Source organism: Dipodomys spectabilis, unplaced genomic scaffold (assembly GCF_019054845.1).
Source record: "Dipodomys spectabilis isolate Male_0828 unplaced genomic scaffold, ASM1905484v1 ptg000115l, whole genome shotgun sequence".
In the NCBI taxonomy this organism is placed as follows: domain Eukaryota; kingdom Metazoa; phylum Chordata; class Mammalia; order Rodentia; family Heteromyidae; genus Dipodomys; species Dipodomys spectabilis.
In genome coordinates, this window is record NW_024870792.1 from 6,082,797 (window position 1) to 6,107,891 (window position 25,095).

The window sequence follows — 25,095 nt, forward strand, 5'->3', positions numbered from 1 at the left end:
GAACTGCACACATAGTTGGTGTTCAGTAAATGACTGTTGAGTCTCCTCCTAATAGATACATATCTAGAAACCATCACCCCTCCTCCCACCTTCTCTTTAAAAGATATTTAATCATACTTTATGAGTTGACAGGAAAAGTTGAAAGAATTTTTACCAGAATGAATAGAATTTCCTTTTAGTCTCTGTTTTACATCTATAAAGTGGGGATAATGAGGAAAATTCCTCCCAGCGATGCTCTAAGAACCACGGATCAGAAAGTGCTCAATAAACATCAAAAATGCTTCTTTTCTCAGTAGCAGGAACACCTTTTCTAGTGTATCATTGACACCTTGTTACTGTATGAAATACTCATAGTTGGCAAGTGCCTCTGATAAACAGGAAAATAAATAAAGCGAATATTTGGTGATTTTTCCAGTAGAAACCAAGAGGTTTCTGTTTTTGCCAAATGGAAAAAGAATTGTCACGCAAACAGCTTTTTTTTTTTTTCTTTTTCAGATCTTTTAGCAGGCATGGAAAATTTAGTTAAGAAAAATTACTTTGCTCATGTAATTGTAACCTCTCTGTACAGTATTTTCACAATAAACAAATTACTTTGTTAGCTAATGTCTTTCTCAAATGTTAAGCAGCATGTACCCAGTGTTTTAGAAATCTAGAGGGCTTTCCATTAGTGGATTGTGTCTGTTTTCGCTGTGACCTTTTGGCTGGGTTGAATCTGTGAGGCCTGACCACAGAAACGTGGTTGTAGGGCAACTTGTTTTCTCCTTTTAACCTATTCATCACCCATTTGGCAGATGCTGACCAAGAGGTTTCCTTTTCTAAGTAGAAAAAAGTCATCTGCTTTAAATGTGTAACTTGTAGACATGAACTAGTGAAGTGAAATCAGCAGTACTTCACTTGTTTCTTTTCTTCTTCATCTTCTGCTAACTCTTCTTCCTTTCAAATTTGACTTCTTCATCTTGAACACTTAAAATTCAGTTTCTGAATCTGTGTCTCACCATTGTGTGTCACAGAGTATCTGTCTTCAAATGTATATTCATCCATAAAGAACAATATTGTCATTGACATTAAATTTACAGTTGTGCTGTTCTTTTTTTCCCCTAAACAATTTTTGTGGGGTTTTTTTTGGTAAGTTAAAATAATGGATAATGTCTTCAATCTTGATGTGTTTCATGAATGATAAGAATAGTTTTTAGAGATCATGAAATGACTTTTAAAAAAGAAAATGTGCCAGGTGACAGTGGCTCATGCCCATAATCCTCGCTACTGAGGAGGCTGAGATCTGAGGATCACAGTTCAAAGCGAGCGCGGGCAGGAAAGTCTGTGAGACTCTTATCACCAATAAGCACCAGAAAACCAAAAGTGGTACTGTGGCTCACGTGGTAGAGTGTTAGCCTTGAGTTGAAGATCTCAGGGACAGCACCTAGTCCCAGAGTTCAAGCCCATAACTGACATAAATAAATAAATAAATAAAAATTGTGGTTGTTTAATAATCTTGTAGAAATCCTGTAGAAATTTTGGTACTTCCCAACATAATAAATACTTGCTGAAAAAAATGAGAGCTGTCATTGAGATTCTCTTCTTATGACCCTCCATCAGGATTGAAACCCTCCATTTAGGTTGAAAACAAAGAAATTATATCCAGAACCTAATTCTAAACTGAATATACTGAATATAATTATAACCTGGGAAAACAAACCACATTTGCTGACCCTAACCCTCAAACTAAATACCCTACCATATAGAAAATACAGAGCCGGGCGCTGGTGGCTCACGCCTGTAATCCTAGCTACTCAGGAGGCTGAGATCTGAGGATCGCAGTTCAAAGCCAGCCCAGGCAGGAGAGACCGTGAGACTCCTATCTCCAATAAACCACCAGAAAATCGGAAGTGGCGCTGTAGCTCAAGTGGTAGAGCGCTCACCTTGAGCTGAAGAGCTGAGGGACAGCGCCCAGGCCCAGAGTTCAAACCCCACGGCCGACAAAAAAAAAAAAAAGAAAAGAAAAGAAAAAAAAAACTGATAGAAAATACAGAAACAGAATTTAAAAGGAATAGTATAATGTATGTGTGTGTGTGTGTGTGTGTGTGTGTGTGTGTGTGTGTGTGTGTGTGTATGTATATATATATATATATATAATATATATATTATATATATGCGTTTACAAATCAGACCACCAGGATTTGAATCCTGGCTCTGATCTATTAGCTACATGACTTTCAGGAAGTTATGTAACTCATCTCCTCTCCTCTCACTTCCCTGAGACAATGACAGTGCTCTGTTCATTACCATAGGGTGGTGAGAGGACATAAATAATGGGAAGTTCTAGTATTACCATCTAGAACTGAATGTAAGATGGCATGTATCTTCAGAAAAACATAAAGAAGAAAAGAAAAGCTACTGGCTATTATTATATTATTATTATTATTAATTATTGTTAGCCAGTCATGGAGCTTGAACTCAGGGCCTGGGCAGTGTCTCTGAGCTGGTTTTGCTCAAGACTAGCACTCTACCTTTTGAGCCACAGTGCCACTTCTGGCTTTTTCAGTTTATGTGATGCTAAGGAATCAAACCTGGGGCTTCATGCATGCTAAGCAAGCACTCTACCCTGAGCCACATTCCCAGCATCTTGTTTTTTATTATTAAAATTCCATATTGAGGTCAGTACTGGAGTTTGATTCTGGTGTTAAAATGAAGAATATTACACCAAAGACCTCAACAAACCAAAGTTCTAACCTCTTAAACTTTTAACAATTTTTCAGCTTACTAATGTCACTTAGACACTGTGTGAGTGTGTACATGTGTGTATGTGCATGCATTTGCATACACAAGTGCACACCATTCCTAGGGCTTGAACTCAGGGCCTGGGCACTGTCCCTGAGCTGGAACTCTGTCCCAGGAATGGAGTCTTGCTCTGATCAGGAATATATATTTGCTTTTTATAAAATGATTTGTTAGCTCATAACATTTCCCCCCCAAAAATTTGCTCAAATTGGACATATTATTTTTTTAAGCACCTACAATACTATGAAACTCAAACAGAATTTAGCATGTGTTTTGATTTTCTTCTGCTCTGCCAAGTTGGAAATGTTCCCAGGTCAAATAATTTGCCAAAAAAGCCACAAAAGCACAAATGAGCAACTCAAAGAGTTACAAGTTCTTTAGTAGTGTCTGTATGCTAATGGATGGGTAATTACTTCTGGCTTGAGACAGCTGACATCAAAACAGAAAAATTAAGAGTTGGAATTCTAGTGCCATTTAATCTAAGACTCTTCATGTTACTGACTATTCACTCTAGGCCCTGATGATCTGACCAGAATTCTTCAATAGCAAAATGCTGCCCAATTTCCCTCTGACCCCGCTGTTTGCCCTGCTGTCTACAGAAATCTCAGTCACACAGCCACAGTCTCAGGCTACCACCCGCAGGTCCCCATGCTGATGCCAACACTGTTCCACTATAGAGGCTAGGGATTAGTTAGTTTCTGTTCATGCCTATTAGCAAAGATAATTAAAGACTAGGTTTACAAGTTAAACAGCATGCATGTTTACAACAAGGAAATGACACTATAAATTGTGGCTTCACCTGATCATTGAATAGCAATATCTATCTGTCTGTCGTCTATCTAATCTATCATGTTTTCAGAAATTAATGAGAAATATTAAATGCAAACTATGAAACAATAACCTGCATCCAGAGTTCATATGGTATCTATTTATTTATTTTTTGATTGATTCCATGTATTGGGTATTGTGAATAGTGATGCAATGGTTGTGGAAATTTACATGTCATTTAGATACACTGCTTTCCCATAAATCACAAAGTCTTTCTTTATTATTTTGATTTTTTTTTGGAGGGGGTGATCTGACTGAGTTTTTTCAAAAGATTTTCCCCAAGCTTACAAATTATTCTGCTCGATCCTCTGTTGGGGGTTCAACTATATTTTAAAACACCTTTTTTTTTGGTCTCTTTTCACTCCAAGGTTTCACCTATCTCTGTATTTGCTGAATTTGTCATTCATATTAATAATTCTTCAGTTAACTTCTTTGTATTCTCTTATATCATATTAACTTTCTTTAAATCACTGTTTTGAATTTTCAACAGCAACATACATAAGACAAGATGTTGGAAATGATCTGTACAACTTGGGGTGTTGAGGGGGGAAAAGTAGGAGAAAAATGAGGGAATGGGTAACAAGTTTGACAAGAAATGTACTCACTACCTCACTTATGTAACTATGACCCTTCTATATATCACCTTGACAATATGCTATCTATTTAAATCATGGAAAAAATAAACTGTAAGGAAATACATTAAAAATGTATTTATTGTTAAAAAAAAGTATTTATTGTTAATGGGTGAATTTAAATTATTTTAGGGTTTGTTTTTCTTTCTTTTTTTTTTTTTTGGTCGGTCGTGGGGCTTGAACTCTGGGCCTGGGCACTGTCCCTCAGCTCTTCGGCTCAAGGCGAGCACTCTACCACTTGAGCTACAGCGCCACTTCCTAGGGTTTGTTTTTCTATGCTCTTCCTGTGTTCCAGGAAAGTGTAAAATCACTGACTTATTTTAAAAATCCCAAAGAAAATAAAAATCACCCAGATGTGAGATGATTGATCTGAACATTTTAACAGAGATCATTTAAATTTTCTGAATGCGAATATACATATATATGTATTATTAAAAATCAGCATAGGGCTGGGAAGGTGGCTTAGTGGTAGAGTGCTTGCCTTGAATGCCTGAGGTCCTGGGTTCGAGCACCACATAAACAGAAAAAGCTCAAGTGGTAGAGCACTAGCCTTGAGCAGAAGAGCTGAGGGACAGCGCCCAGTATGGAATTTATTTGTAATTTAAACGCATGCTGTTTAAAACAATCTAATGATCTGAGAATCAATAGAGAGAGTATTTGGTAATTCTAAGTCCATAATCCCCATTTTAAAAAGTACTATAAACTTGGTGCATACTATATATGTCATCCATACATGACTTTGTTCTGTGTAGAATGCAATTTGGCTTTTATTCTGAACCAAAAAGCCATGGAGGTTTTTGGATAGAGAAATGGCATGATCCTATGTACGTATTAACAGGGTCACTCTGGCTGCCTTGTTGAATGAAACTGGGTGAGCAAAGCGCAAAGGCAAGGACTGAGTTTGAAGGAGTTAGGAGGAAATCAGGCTAAACAATAGGATAATGATATAGGTGGGAAGGATTCTGGATAATTATCCATCACGGTGTTAGCCTTTGAGACCTACTTTCCCATAGTCTGTAATTTATCATCTATGGAGTATTAAGTAATGCTGAATCAATACATAGCATATAATAACTATAAATATAAAAAATAAATATGGGACATTATTTTAGCTCATGAGGCATGTCTTCTTCAGTCTCTTAACATATTAAATGGCAAAAATATAAATGAGAAAGATGCAATACTAATATATCATAGCATTGGTGTGGAAGAGCTACATGAATAATCTACATGTAAACAGTAAAAATACTACTATATAAATAAGAAGGGGGCTAAAATAAGTATTAAATCTGTTATTGAAGTGCTATTGAAAATGGTAATATATTGTTAAGTAAAAATGAAGATATGTAGAAACATATATTAAGCTCTGAATTTTCTTTTTTTTTAATTTTTTTTGGGGGGTCCGGTCATGGGGCCTGAACTCTGGGCCTGGGCGCTGTCCCTCAGCTCTTCAGCTCAAGGCTAGTGCTCTACCACTTGAGCTTTTTCTGTTTATGTGGTGCTCGAACCCAGGACCTCAGGCATGCAAGGCAAGCACTCTACCACTAAGCCACCTTCCCAGCCCTATGCTGATTTTTAATAATACATATATATGTATATTCGCATTCAGAAAATTTAAATGATCTCTGTTAAAATGTTCAGATCAATCATCTCACATCTGGGTGATTTTTATTTTCTTTGGGATTTTTAAAATAAGTCAGTGATTTTACACTTTAAAGTTTTTCTACAAAGGGTATTTTTATTATGAATGATTTTTATTTTCTTAGGGATTTTTTATAAATCTTAATAATTTTGCACTTTAAAGTTTTTCTACAAAGGGAATTTTTTTATTTCTGCAATAAAAATATGACCTTTGCTTAATGATTGACTGTAATCTTATGAACAACCCACTCAATTCTCACTACTTAGAAGGAAAGACAAAGTAAAGGTTTTATAGGGGAGGAAATCAAGGCTAATGGGGATTTTCTCTAAGTGTCATAGTCAATAATGCCAGGATTGGATCTAAAGCCCCTGACTTCCAACCTCACAACATGAGCCCTTTCTAGTACATTGCTCTTGGTAAAGCCTGTTACCAAAAAGGTCTTGTTTAAATGCTTCTCATATCAGGGTCCAGAGCAATAAGATACATAAGTCCACAGGTTCGTATGATTTTTTTTTTCCATCGGTAGGCTATGAGAAATGGTGAACACATCCAATTACTTACTTCTGAGTCAGCAAGGAACTGGGACAATGAAAAAAATATGTTTGGATGGAAGGTGAAAGTAGAAATAAATAGTCATGGATACCAGAGCCGGTCCAAAAGGCTCCCACCTGAAGAAGAAATGTCACCTAGTTAGCATCTCCTCTAGAGTGGCTCTGTGAGAAAAATCATTTGAAATGCATGCATATTAGTGTGATCTGCATGCTAGAGCAGCCCACTTTGAAGTGTCACTACAGACCAGATTCAGGACTCATAAGTGGTACTGGGTTCTGTCATGTCCACAGCTGATTTTGTAGGTCATTCAAGCACTAACTTTCCATTGTATATGAGCCATTAGCAACCCTTCAGTTTCATTTCTCTCAGAGTTGGATATTATTAATACTTGGGTCATAGCCAAATGAAATTTTAGAATTTTGTTCAATGGAAAAATATACAGAGGCAGTTTAAGGGTTGTTTCATAAAGGTCAACAATCTTCAAAGAACGGTTTTATTTATTCTGATTGGAACAATTTTCCACTTCTTTCTTTAGGAGTTCTAATTTTCTAAGTTTTGCACATTATGGAAATTACTCTAAAACTTTTACGAACAGATATTTTTGTTAGGATGAAATAGCTTTGTAATTATTTTCCTTTGCTTCAATAATGCAAATCTTCATTAAAAAAGATAATAAAGTCTAAGATGAAAAAAAAGTCCCCTGAAATTCCACCAGAGTAAGATAGATAACCATCTTTAACATTCTGGTCACTATCTTTTATACTTGTACTTCATAAATGATCACATTTCATTTTCTATAAGCTAGGTTGTATTGTATATTCTGCTTTTTTAAAATTGTAAAATTCTAAACTCCTTTCCCCAGTTCTTTTTCCTTACCTCCATCTGCAAATTACCCTTACAGACACCAGTGTTAACAACTAGATATGCTCCTTTTGTATTGGTGATTAGCTAAAAAATAATTGAAAAGTGCATGATTTAATGCCTATTATGTATGCATATGGATATCTATGGAATTTTATTAATGATGAAATCGGAGCTTTTCACTAAAATTATTTTTATTGTTAATTTTTCTACTTCCTGAGTTTCATATCACAGAAGTCCCTTCATATGAATGGCACCAACTGGTCCAAAGCAAATGTGTCATGGTTTATTGAATGATTCCTTTTAAGGATGTAATCTCTTCACCTCCACTTGTCCTCCACCATAAGCAGTATTATAAGGAACCTCCAAAAGATACACAGAGAGTCCTGGAAATGGACTTATAATCAAAGGCATAACATTTCAAGTTTTAATAGATAATTATGAGATTGCTTTCCTAAGATGTAAAATTCACATTTCTACCACCAAAGTCATTGAGGACCTTCTTTCCCATAATTTCATTAAATATATACATATACACATACAAATATTACCACACTTTTTCATGTTTTACCAATATAATTGGAGGGAAATAATAATTCTCCTTTTTCTTAAAGTTGGCTTTCTATGAGTATTTGTGCAGCTCAGAATCCTTTCCCATATTTGGATGGACTTGTTTGTAAATTTCATATTCATTTCTTTATATTGAGCTTTCTCATCATTTTCAATGGGTTCCTTATACCTATCTTTCACATATTAATAATTCATATGTTACTAATATTTTCCCTAGTCTATCATGTCTTTTGACTTAATGACATCATTTTCCATACCAAAAAAAATTCCCTGAATTGTGATAAGAAATAATTTCTTTTTAATATAGTTTCTGAGAGTCTTAGTTTGATTCATAACCTTTAGCTTATTGACATGGTTTCCTGAATTTTATTCTAACATTTTTAAGAGTTTATATGAAATTATTTCTATTGGGACTTTACTTCTGCTTCTAAATTTAGAGACAATTATATGCACAATCTGTTTTTGATTTGTTTTGTTTTGAGAGCCAGTGTTTCTATGTAGCATAGGCTGGCCTCAAACTCAAGATTGTTCTGCTCAGCCTCCCAAGTACTGGGGTTACAGGGCCTATGCCACTTTGCTGGCTTAAAATTTAAAAAAAAAAATTGTGTTTTCTTTAAGTAATTGTACACAGGAGTTGACATTTAACAGAGCATTCTACTAATTTCCCATGTTCATTCTTCTTCCCCTCTCCCCTTGGTCCCACCTCTCCTCTTGCAAGTACCTATTTCCTGGTATTTCTTTTGTTGGGCTTTGATGTAGTCTTTCTACTGAATTATACTATTTGCACTCTCCATAGAGTTTATTATACTTCAGTTAATTCATTTATAACTGCTTGGGTACCACCCAGTGTGTTTACTTCTAAATAGGTAAGCACATTCTAGCTTCCACAAAGAGGGAAACCATGCAACCTGTGTTCTGTGGGTCTGGTTATTTCACCTAATATAAATTTTTTTCAGTCTTTACATTTCCTTACAAATGGTACAATAACATTCTTTCTGATGGAAGAGTAGAATTTTATTGTATATGAATATACATATATATGTATGTATATACATATGTACATATGTGTACATATATACACACACGATGTTTTCCTGATCTGTTTTCTTGATCTCATTTTCTTGATCTGTTCATCCACTGAGGGTCATCTGGGCTGATTTTATCTTTGCTATTGGTATACAAAACTGCAATGAACACGCTTGTGCTGTAGCTTGGACCTCATTTGTGATCCATTGGATATATGCCCAGGAGTGGAATTGCTGGGTCATAGGGAAGATCTATGTTTAGACTTTTGAGGAACCTCCAATATTGCCTTCGGGAGTTGTTGAGCAAGCTTATATTCCCACAAACATTATATTAGAGTTCTCTTTTGGCCACATCTATGTCAGTATTTGTTACTATTAGTTTTCTTGAGGATGGCCATTCTAACTGGAATGAGGTAGAATCTCCGTGTTTTGTTTTGTTTTGTTTTGTTTTTTAATTTGCTTTTCCTTTATAGCCAGAGATGTTGAGTGTTTCATGTCTACTGGTCATATTTACTTCCACTTATGAGAAGTCTCTTTTTAAGTCATTATTTATTTATTAATTGGGTTGTTGTTTCTTTAATGGTTTACTTTCTGAGGGTTCAATTTTTTGAGTTCTAAGTATATTTTGCATATTAGGCCCTGTCTCATGGATCAAACGGGATTTATCCTACAGATGAAAAGCTGGCTTAACATATGTAAGTCAATTGTATAATACAACACATCAGCAGAAGCAAGGACAAGAACAACATGATCATCTCAATACATGTAGAAAAAGTTCCTAACCAAGATCCTACATCGCTTTACAATAAAAGCTCGGGAGAATTTAGGAATACATAGAACATCACACAATATAAGAAAGTGTAATACAGCCAGCATTACACTTCATGCAGAAAAAAACCACTTTCTCCACTCCTCTTCAACACAGTATTGGAATTCCTAGCAAGAGCAATAGGGCAAGAGAAAAACATAAAGGGGAGCTAAATGGGAAAGGAAAAAAGAAAACTATCCCTTTTTTCAGATGACATGATCCTGTACTTAGTGGACCCCAAAATCTCGTACCCTGAGCTAATAGAATTGGCCTAACACTTGCCAAAGCAGCAGGGTATAAAATCAACCCACAACCATCAGTAGCTTTTCTGTGTGCCAACAGTGAGAAGATTGAAACTGAAATCAGAAAAGCAACCCCATTGCAATTGCCTCAAAACAACAGCAACAACAACAACAACAAAACCTAGGAACTGGGGCTGGGAAGGTGGCTCAGTGGTAGAGCGCTTGCTTTGCATGCATGAGGCCCTGGGTTTGATTCCTCAGCACCATATAAGCAAAAAAAGAAAAAAGCCAGAAGTGGCGCTGTGGCTCAAGTGGTAGAGTGCTAGCCTTGAGCTGAAGAGCTGAGGGACAGCGCCCAGGCCCAGAGTTCAGGCTCCATGACCCCCCAAAACAACAACAACAACAACAACAACAACAACAACAAAACCTAGGAATTAACCAAACATATGAAGGACTTCTATTGGACTTTAAAAATTTGAAAAGCAGATTGAAAAACCTTCTATGCTCTTGTATTGGAAGAATTAACATCATTAAAATGGCAATGCTACCCAAAGCAATTTACAAATTCAATGCAATACCTATCAAAATCCCAATAACATTCTTTAATGAAATAGAGAAAGCAATCCAAAAATTTGTATGGAATAACAAAAGACCCCGAATAGTAAGAGCAACCCTTAATAGGTAGAATAGTGTTGGAGGAATAACAATACCAAACTTCAAACTGTATTACAGAGCCATAGTAATGAAAACAACTTTGATACTGGCACAAAAACAGGTCCGAAGAACAGTGGAACAGAATACAAGACCCAGAAATGAACACACAGACCTATAGCCATCTTATATCCAAAAAGGGAGTCAAAAATATAGGCTGGAAGAAAGACAGACCCTTCAAAAAACAGTGCTGGCAAAACTGGATATCCATATGCAGGAAACTAGATTTCTTATTATCACCTTGCATTAGTGTCATTCAAAATGGATCAAAGACCTCAATGTAAGGCCAGTTACCATGAAACTTTTACAGCGAAGAGGGTTAGGGAAAACACTAGGGCTTCTGGACACAGGTCAAACTTTCGAACTAAAATTCCAGAAACAGAACAAATCAAAGAATGAACTGATAAATGGGATTTCATCAAACTTAAAAGTATCTGCATGGCAAAGGACATAGCTAACATGCTAGATAGAAAGATCATACACCAAAAGATTTTTACCGGTTTAAGATATTTTTAACAAGTTTTTTTCAACTGAACTAAAATGCTAACTTTTCATATGCTAATATTTTTGGCTGTGAATGTATTTATTTTTGGTTATAATAACATTTACAAAATATAATGGCTTAATGGACAAAGATTATGTTTTACAACACAATTGCCCAAGTAGTCTTGCTGATGTGGACAAGATTTTGCCCACTAACCTGAGTCAAGGTTCTTTTCAGTGTCAGTTATGTCAATGTTAATTTTCTTTTGCAGTGTTTCCCACAACCCTTTTGTGCTCTGCTCATCTACTTATATGTTAACACTATTGACTATAATCAAAGTCACAAGTTGCATTATACATATATATTTCAGTATCTTATGTGAAAAGCCCTCTCCCTCTTTATCCTGGGCACAGTGGTCAAGGTAGTTGACTACTAAAAGTAACATCACTGGAGTCAAAATTTGAATTGTGACTTAAAGTTACTTAATATCCCCTTACCTCAGTCTATTTGTGAAATTAGATGATAACGCTCATCACAGACAGTTATGAAAGTTAAATGAAGCAAAATATTGAACTTAGAAAATTCCCTGACATCTATCAAGCACTGAGAAATTAAGTAGCCCTTATAATTTTCTTAACTACTTTCAAACATTTCTCCTTCTTAGTAAACTTTAAAATCGTGTCATTGAATCATTCCTTCAACCTCAAATCCTCCAAAAGCAACTCCGGAGAGTCTAACTTTAATATAATTGAATATACAATTATTTTAGAACAATTAATGTTTTCATGATGTGTCTCCCATCCTAAAGTTTTTTATTTATGCTTTCTCGAATCTTACTTAACATTTTTAGTTTAACTCTAGTTTAAATTATATGAAACCTGGACTCTTTCTTATTAGATTTATTCTTGTTTTTAAATTTAAATTTGGCTTTAAGATAAATGAAAACATAAAAAATATACATACTTATAGCATACCATGTTCTGGTCCCTACTATCTACATCGCATGATGCTTAAATCATGTTAAACCTATCTCCAACATTTATCTTTTATGGTATATTAATTTTTTAAATGATTGAAATTTTGAGTGTTGGATTTTCTGTTTTTAGGTCTAGATGGTCATTATCAGTTAAGAGGAAGCCAAGCCATCTCGTGTGTCCATTGTATAAGGTTTATGAGCCTCTTCCCCCAATTCTACCATTAACTAGAATATTTACTTTCTTTACCAGTATTTTGACTTAATATTTCCCTTTCTTGTCTTTATATTCTTGTCTAAATGCTCTAATCCTGTTAAGAATATATGCATTGTTATTTCTAGAGTGAGGGAGAATGGGTGGGTGAAGGATCCTATAAGATATAAGGAAGGGTGTATCAGAAGAACGTCTTAACCACATAGTGAGTGGGTGAGTCAGAGCATCATCCCTACTGGAAGGAATGCCTCATAGTTCAATATGGAAGTCTCAGGACAGTGATACTAGCCAACCCAGGAGAAGATCTCCTCTGACCTTTCAGAAGCAAAATTGCCCTTTCCAGGGATATATGTCTCTTCCAACAAACCGCAGGATTCTAGCCTTTTATCTTTATTGCTAGAAAAGGACAAATGAAAACTCCAGAAGGACTTAAAGAAAGGTCTTTATCAACACACAGATTAAATAGCATGTCTTTTCTTTTTCTTTTTCATCTTGGAGAGGATTATAATTATTTACTCATCATCTCATTTGATCAACCAGCATTTGTGAGGTTTATATGAGGTGGCAGTTACTTCAAAATTGGTCTCGAAGCCAGGCACCAGTGGCTCACGCCTAAGATCTGAGGATCATGGTTCAAAGCCAGTTCAGGCAGGAAAGTCTGTGAGACTCATCTCCAATTAACCACCAGAAAACCAGAAGTGGTGCTGCGGCTCAAGTGGTAGAGTGCTCACCTTTAGCTGAAATGCTCAGGGACAGCGCCAAGGCCCAGAGTTTTCAAGTCCCACAACCAACAACAACAATAAAAAAAAGTTGGTCTTGAAGAAGGGTAAACCCCCTCTGGAACATTCATAATCTAGATGAAGAAACAGATATAAAAATGTAAATGCTGTTTTACAGTACAATATTATACACTATGCAGGGTTGTGGATAGAACATTCCTTACAAGTTAACAAGTTTCTCAATAACAAAGTGGAAAAAACAAGACTTCTGGATCAGAGACAAATGACTGTATTATTTACAGCAAAAGACATGTTTGTTTTCATTGGTTCTCCATGTGCCCCAAGTCCTACAGAGGTGATACAGTGGGTCTGTCAGAGTGTCTGCATACTTAATGGGGTGTTATTACAAGAGAGGAATGATGAAGAATTTATTGGTTTTATAGCTAGAGAAGCAAGTCCACTCTGGCTACAATGAGATTCTTCGAGGTTGTCTGCACTAAGTATGACTCTGAGAGTTATAAATGGGTAGAGCCTTGTTTTCCTGGAATATCTTATAAGATCATGAAGGATACTCACCCACCATGGTTGATTGCCTTTACCAACAGGAAATAGAATTGACAGGGGTGTTGAGACCTAAGACATATCAGCAAAAGTTAATAGTTACTTTATAGTTAAATAACTGATAGTTTTCTACTGGTCGGTTTGTAAACTAGCATTTCAACTATGTTGATATTTCATAACTAATACTTGCTCTGAACATATTTATCATAGAAAATAATAAAGTGTCCAGGGAAAATAAAATCAAATGAAGCTTATAGCCCAAAGAGCCTGGTATCAAAAAAAGTAGCTCTGGTTTGCCTATTGGTACTGAATTGCTACCATGAGTGAATTAATATTTTATTCAAAGGAACTTTCAGCACATTTGTGTGCCTGAGCAAGCTAGTCCACAAGAAATGACAAAAAAGTCCCTGTTGCCTAATTAAAAAAAAAAACAACTGTAGGCTTGCTTTTTCTTTTGTATTTGTAGCAATACATTCCTGGAACACAACCCAGTTTTATTCCATTGGTTTTATAATCAGTTTTGCTCATTTCTGTGAAGCTAATAAGAAGTTTTTTTGTGTCTCTTGTTGATTTACCATTTATCAATTTTAAGTTCTTCCACCATCTCTTGAGACAAGAAAGAAAAGTACTGATGTTATTAGAGAGCTTTACAAGTTACAAAGCTCTTTCTCAGTTGTGGGCATGCTCCTTGGGATGATACTGGGATGAAGGACATTGTTATCTAAATTGACTGGGCAAGCAGCTAAAACAATGAGGGTTATAAAATGACTCAACTGAGATCACACTGTTTCGGACAGTGGTGTCATGATGGGTTAAGTCTACAGATACAGGACAGGATGCAGAAAATGTACTCAGAATTTACAGAAGATATACTGGATGCCTTTAATAAGCATTTTTAATGTATACCAACAAGCTATATGTATACACACATATATCTACGGCTAATTTTTAGCTAAAGATAGATACATTGTTATTAGGATAAAGAGTAACTGGGCATTAACAATGTATAGCTATTGAGAATCTATACCTACGTCTCTCTTGTCAAAGAAACATATGTGATAAAGGGAATTAAAAGTAACTTTGCAGCTGACGGCAAGCAACTTTCTTTGAATTCTTTCATTTCTGATGAGGGGATTAGCATTATGAGGGTAGTTAAGCACTGTAATTTGTCTTAGAAAAGTATTTTTTGAGCAGCCTTGCATTTACTAAAAACTGAGTGGAAAGTACAGTTCCTACACATTCCCTTGGTCTTCTCTTACCAGTGGCTGCTGCATCTTGTATTGATCTGGTGAATTCGTTATAAAAGATGAATCAAGATTACATTATTGAGGTCCTTATATACATTATAGTTGTGTGGATTTTAACATGTATAACTGTGTAACATTAGGCACACACCGTCATAGCATCAGATAGAAGTCTGTGCTCCACCTATTCATTCCTCTTTTCTTCCAGACCTCTGGCAACCACTAACATTTTTATTGTCTCAGGAGTTTGCCTCTTTCCTGAACACACATGCTTTCACATAGTAACTGGCATTTAAGATTTAAGTTTCTATTATTATTATTATCATTATTATTTCTCTTCCTCTTCTTCCTCCTCCTATTTTTCTTCTTCTTCTCCTTCTCCTTCTCTGAAAGTTCAGGGGTTTTAACTCAGAACCTCATGCTTATTAGACATGTCCCCAGCCCTTTTTTGCTTTTTGTTTTTTTCAGATGGTGTCTAATGTTTTCAGCCACAGGTCAGTCTTAGATATCAATCTTTTTACCTTGCCTTCCGAAAGCTGAGATTACAGACAGGCTTGTTCTTTGAGATAGTCTTGCTAAATTTTTGCCTGGCCTGGCTTCTATTTCTGCCTCCCAAGTAATAAGGGTTACAGATGTGAGCTACCATGCCCAGCTAACTCATTTCTTTTTTGTGCTAAATAATATTATATTTTTAGATGTACAACAGATTATACAATTCTCCTAAAACACCTATACTATTTCCAAATTTCAGAAGTTATAAAGAAAGTTCTTATAACCATCCTTGTATTTACTCCTTTGAGTAGCTACCAAGGGAATGTGATTGCTGGATCCTATAATTTAAAAATATGTTGAAAACAAACTTCACAACTTCAGCCAGGTGGTGGGGGGGTGGGGGAATGCGGTAGTTGTGGAGGTGGGAGGGGAGGGATGGTATGGAGAAAACAAAGGAGGAGACAACAATGCTCAATAGGAAATGTGCTCATTACCTTGCTCATGCAACTGTAACCCCTCTGTACAGCATTTTTACAATAAAAAACATACAAAAATATGTTTAATTTTAAAAGAAACTGTCAATCTGTTTTTCCAATGTCTCTGTATCATTTCACATTCCTACCAGCAATGACAACTTTCTCTCCAAGATTTTTTTTCTTGGTGACAACTTGGGGCTTGAACTTAGGGCGTAGATGCTGTGCTATTCCTGAGTTTTGGTGCTCAAGGTTAACTCTCTAGCACTTGAGCCACAGCTTTACTTCTAGCTTTTTTTGGTAGTTAATTGGAGACAAAACTGGCTTTAAACCATGATCCTCAGATCATAGCCTCCTGTGTAACTAGGGTTATAGATATGAACCACCATTTTGGCTCTTTCCCAAATTTGTTGTTGTTGTTGTTGTTATTGTTGCAGGTCCTGGGACTTGAACTCAGGGCCTGGGCACAGTCCCTGAGTTTCTTTGTACTCAAGCCCAGTGCTCTACCACTTGAACCACAGCAAGACTGCTGGCTTTTTCTGAGTAGTTTATTGGAGATAAGAGGCTCACAGATTGTTCTGCCTGGGCTGGCTTTGAATTGTGATCATTAGATCTCAGCCTGCTGTGTAGCTAGGGTTACTGATGTGAGCTACTGGCACTTGGCTCTCTTTCCAAGATTTTAACATCTGAAATCAGAGCACCTCTTATAATCACTAGCTTCTTTCAATTGCTGTTGCCATGAACCAATCACAGACCTCATTGATACTGTCTCTAAAGTGAAACACAGCTACTCGTGTAGCTCATAGGGGCATAACTACCTAAGCTGCTGTCACTTCAGTTAAATTATATGTTCTGTTGGCATACTGTGTTGTTTAATACTGTTTAAAATACCATCAAAATATAGCACTATGATTTAGAGTTAACAAATATGTAGAGAAGGAATAGGTTAAGAACAAATAAGGGGCTGGGAAGGTGGCTCAGTGGTAGAGCACTTGCCTTGCATGCCTGAGGCCCTGGGTTCGATTCCTCAGCACCACATAAGCAGAAAAAAAAAAAGAACAAATAAGGTAAAAATTGACAAATAAAATGAAAAACAGGTAATGCTAGAACATAGGAAGGTGGCCTAATTTAGCAATACTGCAAACTACACTAGCAGTGAAAAAGAAAAAAGTGCTGATTTAAAAAAAATGTTTACCGTGTTGGGGGGTCCAAGTAAAAATCGTTAAAGGGACACAGGTTTTCATTCTAGGTTATCAAAACAGCATAGCATGTACTTTACATCTACCTGTTGATTACTGCAGTTATCATTGTATTTTTAAATTATAACACAATATCTGAAAATAAAACTTCTTCGAAGGTGTTACTGGAGTATTACAATAACAGATGGATGATGAGTAAGGTAACAGAACAGATCAAAAGTCTTCTGGAATTGATATCAGGCGATCTGCCATGTATTCTAGTTCTCAGTGACTTCATAGACATCTAAGCAGTTAAATAATCTCACCTCAAAAGTATAGTCATATAATTTGTAATTGTGATGGTATGACTAGACCACCATATGAAATCCTTTGATGATTCAGCCAAGAAACAAAGGGGACCATTTACAGAAGAAACTTGTCTTGATTATTGTTTGAAAACCTTCTGCTGAGAATTAGCTTAAGAATTTTCCAACTTCAAAACTTACAGAAAGAAGATCAAAGTTATTCATACTCTAAAAAAATAATGCATCACTAACGTGATGGCCTACAACCACACTTTTATGGAAAAATAAGAAAGGCAATGAATCTGAGATTAAAAGTGGTTCAGAAAAGCTAATTCAGAATAAATGAAAAACTTTCAGGAGTACATCAACCAATTTATTTTCTGTACATTTCCCCTTTCATAGATACACAATACTGAATTAAATATCTAAATCCATGCTGAGATAAATTTAAAGAGTTTCATTAAGGTAAAATATAAATGATTAAAGAGACATTGTATTTATAAACTGCTTTGTTGGATGGCAAATCCTTTATACAACTACTTAACATAATAAAAATTTTAAAACAGCCAGCAAAAAAGCCTTATGTCATACATAGGTCATTATTTTCTTCAAGTAAAAAGCATTACAAGAGGTAGTTTCATTCATAATAAGGTTTTACTCATGAGTAAGTCTATATGTATCTGATATCTCCTTAGAGATATTCATGAAATAGCTCAAAACAACTCTTCAGTTTCTAATGAAAATTAATCAGGCAAAAAAATCACCAATGATACAAACATCTAAATAAAACTAGGAACAAATTTGGTTTAATAGGCATGTATAAAATATATATATATATATATATATATATATATATATATATATATATATATATAAAATGTATGCATCCAAAAAAGCCAGGAACTGGTGGCTCATGCCTGTAATTAATTCTAAGCTACTTAGAAAGCTGAGATCTAAAGATCATGGTTTGAAGCCAGCCTAAGCAGGAAAATTTGTAGGTCTCTTATCTCTAATAAACCACTGAAAATGCCAGAAGCTGAGCTGAGGCTCAAGTGGTTGAGCACAAAAGCTCAGATATAATGTCCAGGCCCTGAATTCAAGCCCTAGGACCATTTGTGCCACTCCTGAATTAAGTCCAAGAACTGACATGTACATATATACATGCATACTCTCTCTCTCTCTCTCTCTCTCTCTCTCTCTCCTTCTCTGTCTCCCTCTCTCTGTCTGTCTCCCTCCCTCCTCCTCTCCCTCTCTGTCCATATCTACATAAAGAGAAGATATGTAACCAACAGCTGCAGAGTACATATTCTTTACAAGTTGATATAAAACTACAAAATGTCCATAGGCTAAGCCACAACACGAATCTCAACTAATGTGGATAATCAAAAACATTTACAGCCAATATTCTGATGAAATTAAACTAATTAGAAACCAAGTTTGTTCTGGAGTAGAAAAAAAATCTTTGTCTAGAAATTAATAAATATATTTCCAAATAAGCCTTAGAACAAAGGTAAAATCCTGATGGGAATTAGATGATTAAAAAGGAAGAAAATTCTATTAACACTTACAGGAAACATTATTTGTCTATGCAGGAAATTCAAAAGTAAAATTTTACCATTTCTGGAAGTGGCACTGTGGCTGAAGTGGTAGAGTCCTCATCTTGAACCGAAAAGTTCAAGCCCCATGACTGACAAAAAAATACCATTTGTTTTCTTTGTTTCTTTTCCTTTTTCTTTTTTTTGTCTGCCGTGGGGGCTGAACTCTGGGCCTGGGCGCTATCCCTCAGCTTTCAGCTTAAGGCTAGTTCCTTACCAGTTGAGTCACAGCACCACTTCCAGCTTTTTTCTGCTTAGGTGATGCTGAGGAATACCCAGGGCCTCATGCATGCGAGGCAAGCATTCTACCACTGAGCCAACTTCCCAGCCCCCAAATACCATTTCTAAAAGTAAAATTTTAGAATTGATAATAAATATTACAAATTCTAACTAGCTAGGAGACTAAGACCTGGGGAATTAAAGTTCAAAGCTAGTTTGAGCAAACAAATCTGTGACATTCCATCTCCAATTAACTAGAAAGGAGCTTGGCTGGAGGCACGGGTCAAGTGATAAGAGTATCTGCCATAGCAAGCAAGCCAAGCAAAACTTTGAGTTTAGACCAAATATATCTCTAACAAGTTTTAACAAGTTTGCTGGGTTCAATATATAGATAAAAATTGTATTTCCATATATCAGCAGATACAGTTAAGAAATATAATTTGTTATAGTATTGAAAAATATTAACTATGGAAATAACAAAAGATGTCTCAGCTTTCTATGGAAAGTTTTGATGTCTAACAGATATTATAGACACTCTATACAGCTGATTATAAGCATGCCAAGTATCTCTACATAATTCCATCGCAACTGTGTGTATGTGTGTGGGTGTACATGGAATTTAACAAGCTGGTTCTAAAATTTATATTGAAATGTCAAGAAAACCTACTTAACGTCATGACTTAACATAAAGCTCTAATGATGATCTGTTGGCAAAGCAGGTAGAATCCAAAGATAGAATGGTTCAGAACAAGCCATTTACATATGGACACTGGATCCATTTCATCATTGTGAGAAAAGAAGAGAACATTCAGACTGTGGATACATATGGAAAAGCGTAAAGGAAACTCTTTACTAACAAGCTTCAGGGAATTACAATGAACAACAAAACTGCAAAGATTTTAAAAGATTTCTTAAACTCATCATAAAAGATACCAGCCATGAAGGAGAAGATGAATAAATCTAACCTTACTATCATTAAAAGTTTCCTGACAAGCTGGGCATCGGTGGCTCACTAGCTACTCAGGAGGCTGAGATATGAGGCTCATGGTTCAAAGCCAGCCTGGGCAGGTTTATCTCCAATAAACCACAAGTAAACTGGAAGTGGTGCTGGGGCCCAGGTGGCAAAGGGTAGCCTGAAGCTGAAGAGCTGAAGGACAGCACCCACGTTCAGAGTTCAAGCCTCACAGCCAGAAGAAAACAGAAAAAAAAGAAAGAAAAAAAGTTCCCTTACAGTAGATGATAGGGAGAGGTCAGGCAAGAAAGTAGGAGATACTTGAAATACCTATGTACAAGAGAAACTAGAATGTAAAACAAGTAGGCAGTTTCTCTTTTTCTGGCTTCCTTTTTCTTCCTTCTTTTCCACCAAAATACATTTAAACGTTTCTTCTTAAGTCCATATAAAAATAGTAACCACTGAAAGGTGAATAGAAGTGCTTCTTTGATACTTAGGGAAATAAAAGTGTTCATTTGCTTTTTGAGTGTAGAGAGATCAACTTTCTATAACATGGTTTCATACCTTTAAATTATATATTGTTAGGGAAAAAATAAAGTGGAAAGATATCCTGGTTAAAAATAATGTTAACTCCTGGGTCTTAACAAAAGAGAAAAAGTGAGTAATTTGACCTCGTAAGATATGGAGAAACTGAATCTGAAAAGGAAGGCAAAAGAAGTTTAAGAAAGGAAAATGAAGAAGTGCACAACAAAGCTGATGAAAGATAAAGTAAGAAAAACAAAGTTAAGCTGGGAAGGGATGTGAAGGGTAAAGAAAGGAGGAGGCTGCAATGCCTGGTAAGAAATGTACGCATTATCCTGCCCATGTAATTGTAACCCCTCTGTACAGTATGTTCACAAATAAAATAAAATTAAACTAAAAAAAAAAAAAAAAGAAAAACAAAGTTAAACACTGGTGATTTTTGTGATGGGAGAGGACCACCTGGTCTCAGAACATGATCCAGATTCACTCTGGAAGAAGCCATTGCCTTTTAATAATGAAATATTTTAAAATAAGCTGAAGGCAAAATAAAAGTACATAACTTTTCTTGAGAAGTTAAGTGCAAGTTAGACAAAAAAATCATTTGTTGACAAAATTAACAATGGGAAAAAACTGTCTACACAGATAAATTAGGAGATCCTTGCCTAGTAAATAGTTATCATTTCTTTGCCTCCTGATTTTGTTAATTCAGTCTTATTTTCCTTCATTTGAAGATTTCGATTTAAAAGCAGACAACACGTCAAAGACTGTAGAAGACTGGGAATCCAAAAAGTTGACCTTTGCCATAATTTTGCAAATAGAACTGTCAAATCACATGCATCATCTGATAAAACTGTGACAGCAGTCATTGCCATAAGATTTTTTTTATAACCAGTATCTTTGATTTACTGTCTCTGTAATCTACTTTTGACTAGTTGTTACTTTTTATTTCATAGATTTTTTTTCTTACTGATATTGGCCATTTAGCTATTGCATAATTAGCAGCAGCTCTTTCAGAAAGGAGGGCAGAGGGGAACTACATACAAATATTGGCCTACTATACCTCTTGCTAATCCTTTCTTGGAAAAAGTTTAGTAAAGAAGTTTAGCAGTCCTGACTAAAGTGATGGTGCTATTCCAATTAGTCTTGAAAATCAAAGACGCCGAGAGGCCTTGTAGGCAAAGTAAATGTAGATTGCAAGATGAATGTTGGCAAATTCTAACTGCAGCAGTATAAAATCTCCAGTAGTTTAATTTACAAAACATTCTTGCTGAACTGAATTAGGCCCACAGGCTTCCGGTCAATATTATCTGTACTTTTAGCCTTGGCAATAACATATGTATCTTTAGATCGTAAAAATGTTGTTGACATTCAGGTATAGTTTCCCTTTTGTATTCGAATAGTGTTGTCAACATGAATACCAACAATTTAGGGACCCAAATAGATGTGTTAAGCATGAAGCACAGAGTTAACAAATGCACAGCTAGGACCATCCTGATTCATAATAATTCATAGGGAAGTAATTCTTATATCTGAAATCTCCTCTGAAGATTAATAGACCTCTGGAATGTGTTTCTTAAAGGCTACCTGAGAAAAATTATTAACTGTTAAAATGATGTTTGAAGACAAAAGAGTAATATTTTCCATTAAGAATCTATGTACCATGAATTTCTGTTGTTTTATAGTGATATAGATTACTGAAACAAATACCAAATCATTTCATTACTTATTGGGAGATTTTTCAGTCAATGATATTTTTATATGGTGCAGATATTTAAGCTTTTATTCTATTTCTATTTGCTCTCTTTCAGGGGAAATTTCATGGGAATCCAATGCATGTAGCTGTAGTTATTTCAAATTGTTTAAGAGAAGAGAGGAGAATTTTGGCTGCAGCTAACATGCCTGTGCAGGTAATCTTTTCTGAATTCTTGATCTTACTTTCTCACCTTAAGCTACACTTTTCTGCAACAGAAAATTAACTTCCTCAACTATATTACTACTACTGTCATCATTCCAGTCACTTATATTCAGGTTGAGATCATCCTTAAGCAGTCCCTTGACTTTCTTCCATATTAAGATAATTTATTACTGAATTTTTCCATATTTTATTTCTAAAATATTTACTGTAACTTCCTGTTTCCAGTATGTTCTGATCTAGGATCTCACCATATTAAGACTTCCTAATTACTACTGAGACTCTGCTTCCCTCAGTTCATTATCTTCACAGACTAATCTGTGAACCCTTCAGTACCTTTTAATTTCCTACCTTTTAAGTCCAGACCAGCCTCGGCAGGGAGTCTTACAGAAACTCCACAAATGTTGGTTGTCAATTGTTTTGAAAGTACTTTTTTTCCTCTGATGTTCTAGATTATATTTTATCCAACTACCCAACATGAATTCAGAACCTCCATCAAAGTACGGGGATCAATAACAACTTTATTTTTCAGCTAATTCTTACAAAAAGAATAATAAATAATAAAGTTTCCAAACAGAAATCATGGTACTGATTTGGGATGGTCTAAGCGGTATATTCTTTATTAAAATTTCTTAGGCTTAGTTATTGTAAAGTTATGGCCATTTCCAGACTTTGAGGTTTAACTAATCCTTCTTAGATGATGAAAGATGGTATCACTTTCATATAATTTAAGAACTGTACTAAAGTTATAAAGTACATGTAATTTGATTCAATGCTTTTTGAGTAAAAATTAAGACACTATCGCCATACATGATATTCTCATATATATTTTCAGCTGTCCTTTCTTTGTACTTCTCTCACCTCTAGTCATTTGTATGTAAGTTGTTTCCTTCAAATGTCAAATATCAAACTGAAATGTATGTTTGAGTACATGCCCATCAAAGATACTCTGAAAACACACCTGAAGCCCTGTAGCCCAACTTTCAACTAGATAGATAATGGAGACTAAAATGGGAGAAAGGAAGTTTTTATAAAGGCATTAGCCATGTGAAGAATGAGGTATAGTGGCAGAATACCGGATCACAATCAACAACATGGGTTCCCCTTGAAATTCTGCCACTGGCCTAGTGTGGATTTTAGTCACATTATCATCATTTCTAATCATCAGTCCCCATTCAACTATAAGGTGAAGGGTCAGCGGACATCCTCACTCTCATCTCTAGATATTGCTCAACTGTACACATAACTATATACATAAGAGTCCCACTTGAGGTCAGATTATTAAAGGGCCAAAAAGTAGTGCTCGGAGAAGTTGCTTGGCCTTCCTGTTGAACCATACTCATACTTTCACATTATCATTAGTAAATTTGCTTTAAAAATTTTTTTCTTACTAAACTCCAGTTTAAGATTTAAAATAAATCTTATCAGTAAATTCAATATCCTCAATTGTGAATTAAAGACCAACCTGATTTTATTATACTTATTTTTAAATTACATGTACTAGTTTTGTAGACTTCAAAAGTAATACAGATGTGCTTTAGAAAATTAGGGACATTTGAAAAATCATAAAATCATCTGTGATTTTACTATTCTATGATTTAAAACACATAATATTGTGGCACATATTCTTCTAAGCATATGTACTGGAGTTAACACATCGATATGTATATTCAGGTAGTTATAAATACATAATAGATATATAGTATACATATGAAAACAACATAGTCATATAGTAGCTTTTTTGTGAGTGGTGGGGCTTGAACTCAGGATTTAGGCACTGTCCTTGTACTTTTTCACTCAAGTATAGTGCTCTTTGAACCACAGCACCACTTCCAGTTTTCTGAAAGTTAATTGGAGTTTCATGGACTTTCCTGCCTAGGCTGGCTTTAAACAGAAATCCTTAGATCTCACCCCCTGAGTAACTAGGATTACAGGCATGAGCCACTGGTGCCCACTCATATAGTGTTTTTATAATATGCTTAGTTCCTTAAAATTTAATATGATTTATATAGGACAATTAAATATTTCCAATTGCATGATTTATTTTGTTTTCTTGTGGGGCTCAAATCTAGGATCTTGCACATGTTAAAAGAATCTACCACAGAGCTACACTTCTAACCCTAATGAGATAATTTTTATGGTTCTGACATGTTCTATATCACCTTGATTCAAACCACAGTTCAAAGTATATAGTACATATATTACATTCATTATATGCCTCTTTTGTCCGTGGTACTGAAATTTCAAGACTTTCTGTTTTCCAGGGACCTCTGGAGAAATCCTTACAAAGTTCTTCAGTTTCAGAAAGACAGAGAAATGTGGAGCACAAGGTGACTGCCATTAAAAACAGTGTCCAGGTAAGTGATCTCCTGCGGATATGTTGAAAGGCAACTTACTGCTCCCACACTTGGAGACTTTCTGATGCAGGCCCACACTTAGCACATAGAAAAACCATTGGATAATTTGTTAGTAAGACAACTCCTCACACATACCATGTTGGTATGAGGAGAATTTATTTGTGGGAAGCTTTTCAACTCTAATTTGAACTTCTCTGATTTAGAGCTATCAGATTATCTCTTTCTTCTTGAATATACTTTAGCACT

At 35.5% G+C, this 25,095-nt stretch overlaps 1 protein-coding gene across 1 annotated transcript in view; it reads left to right on the forward strand.

Annotated features, from left to right (window-relative positions):
- Nucleotides 1–25,095, forward strand: part of Stat4 (signal transducer and activator of transcription 4) — a 97,929-nt gene that overhangs the window by 31,898 nt on the left and 40,936 nt on the right. The window contains exons 4-5 of the mRNA XM_042688355.1: nucleotides 22,389–22,487; nucleotides 24,757–24,849. Coding sequence (XP_042544289.1) covers nucleotides 22,389–22,487; nucleotides 24,757–24,849 — 192 coding nt within the window. The remainder of the gene's footprint in view (nucleotides 1–22,388; nucleotides 22,488–24,756; nucleotides 24,850–25,095) is intronic.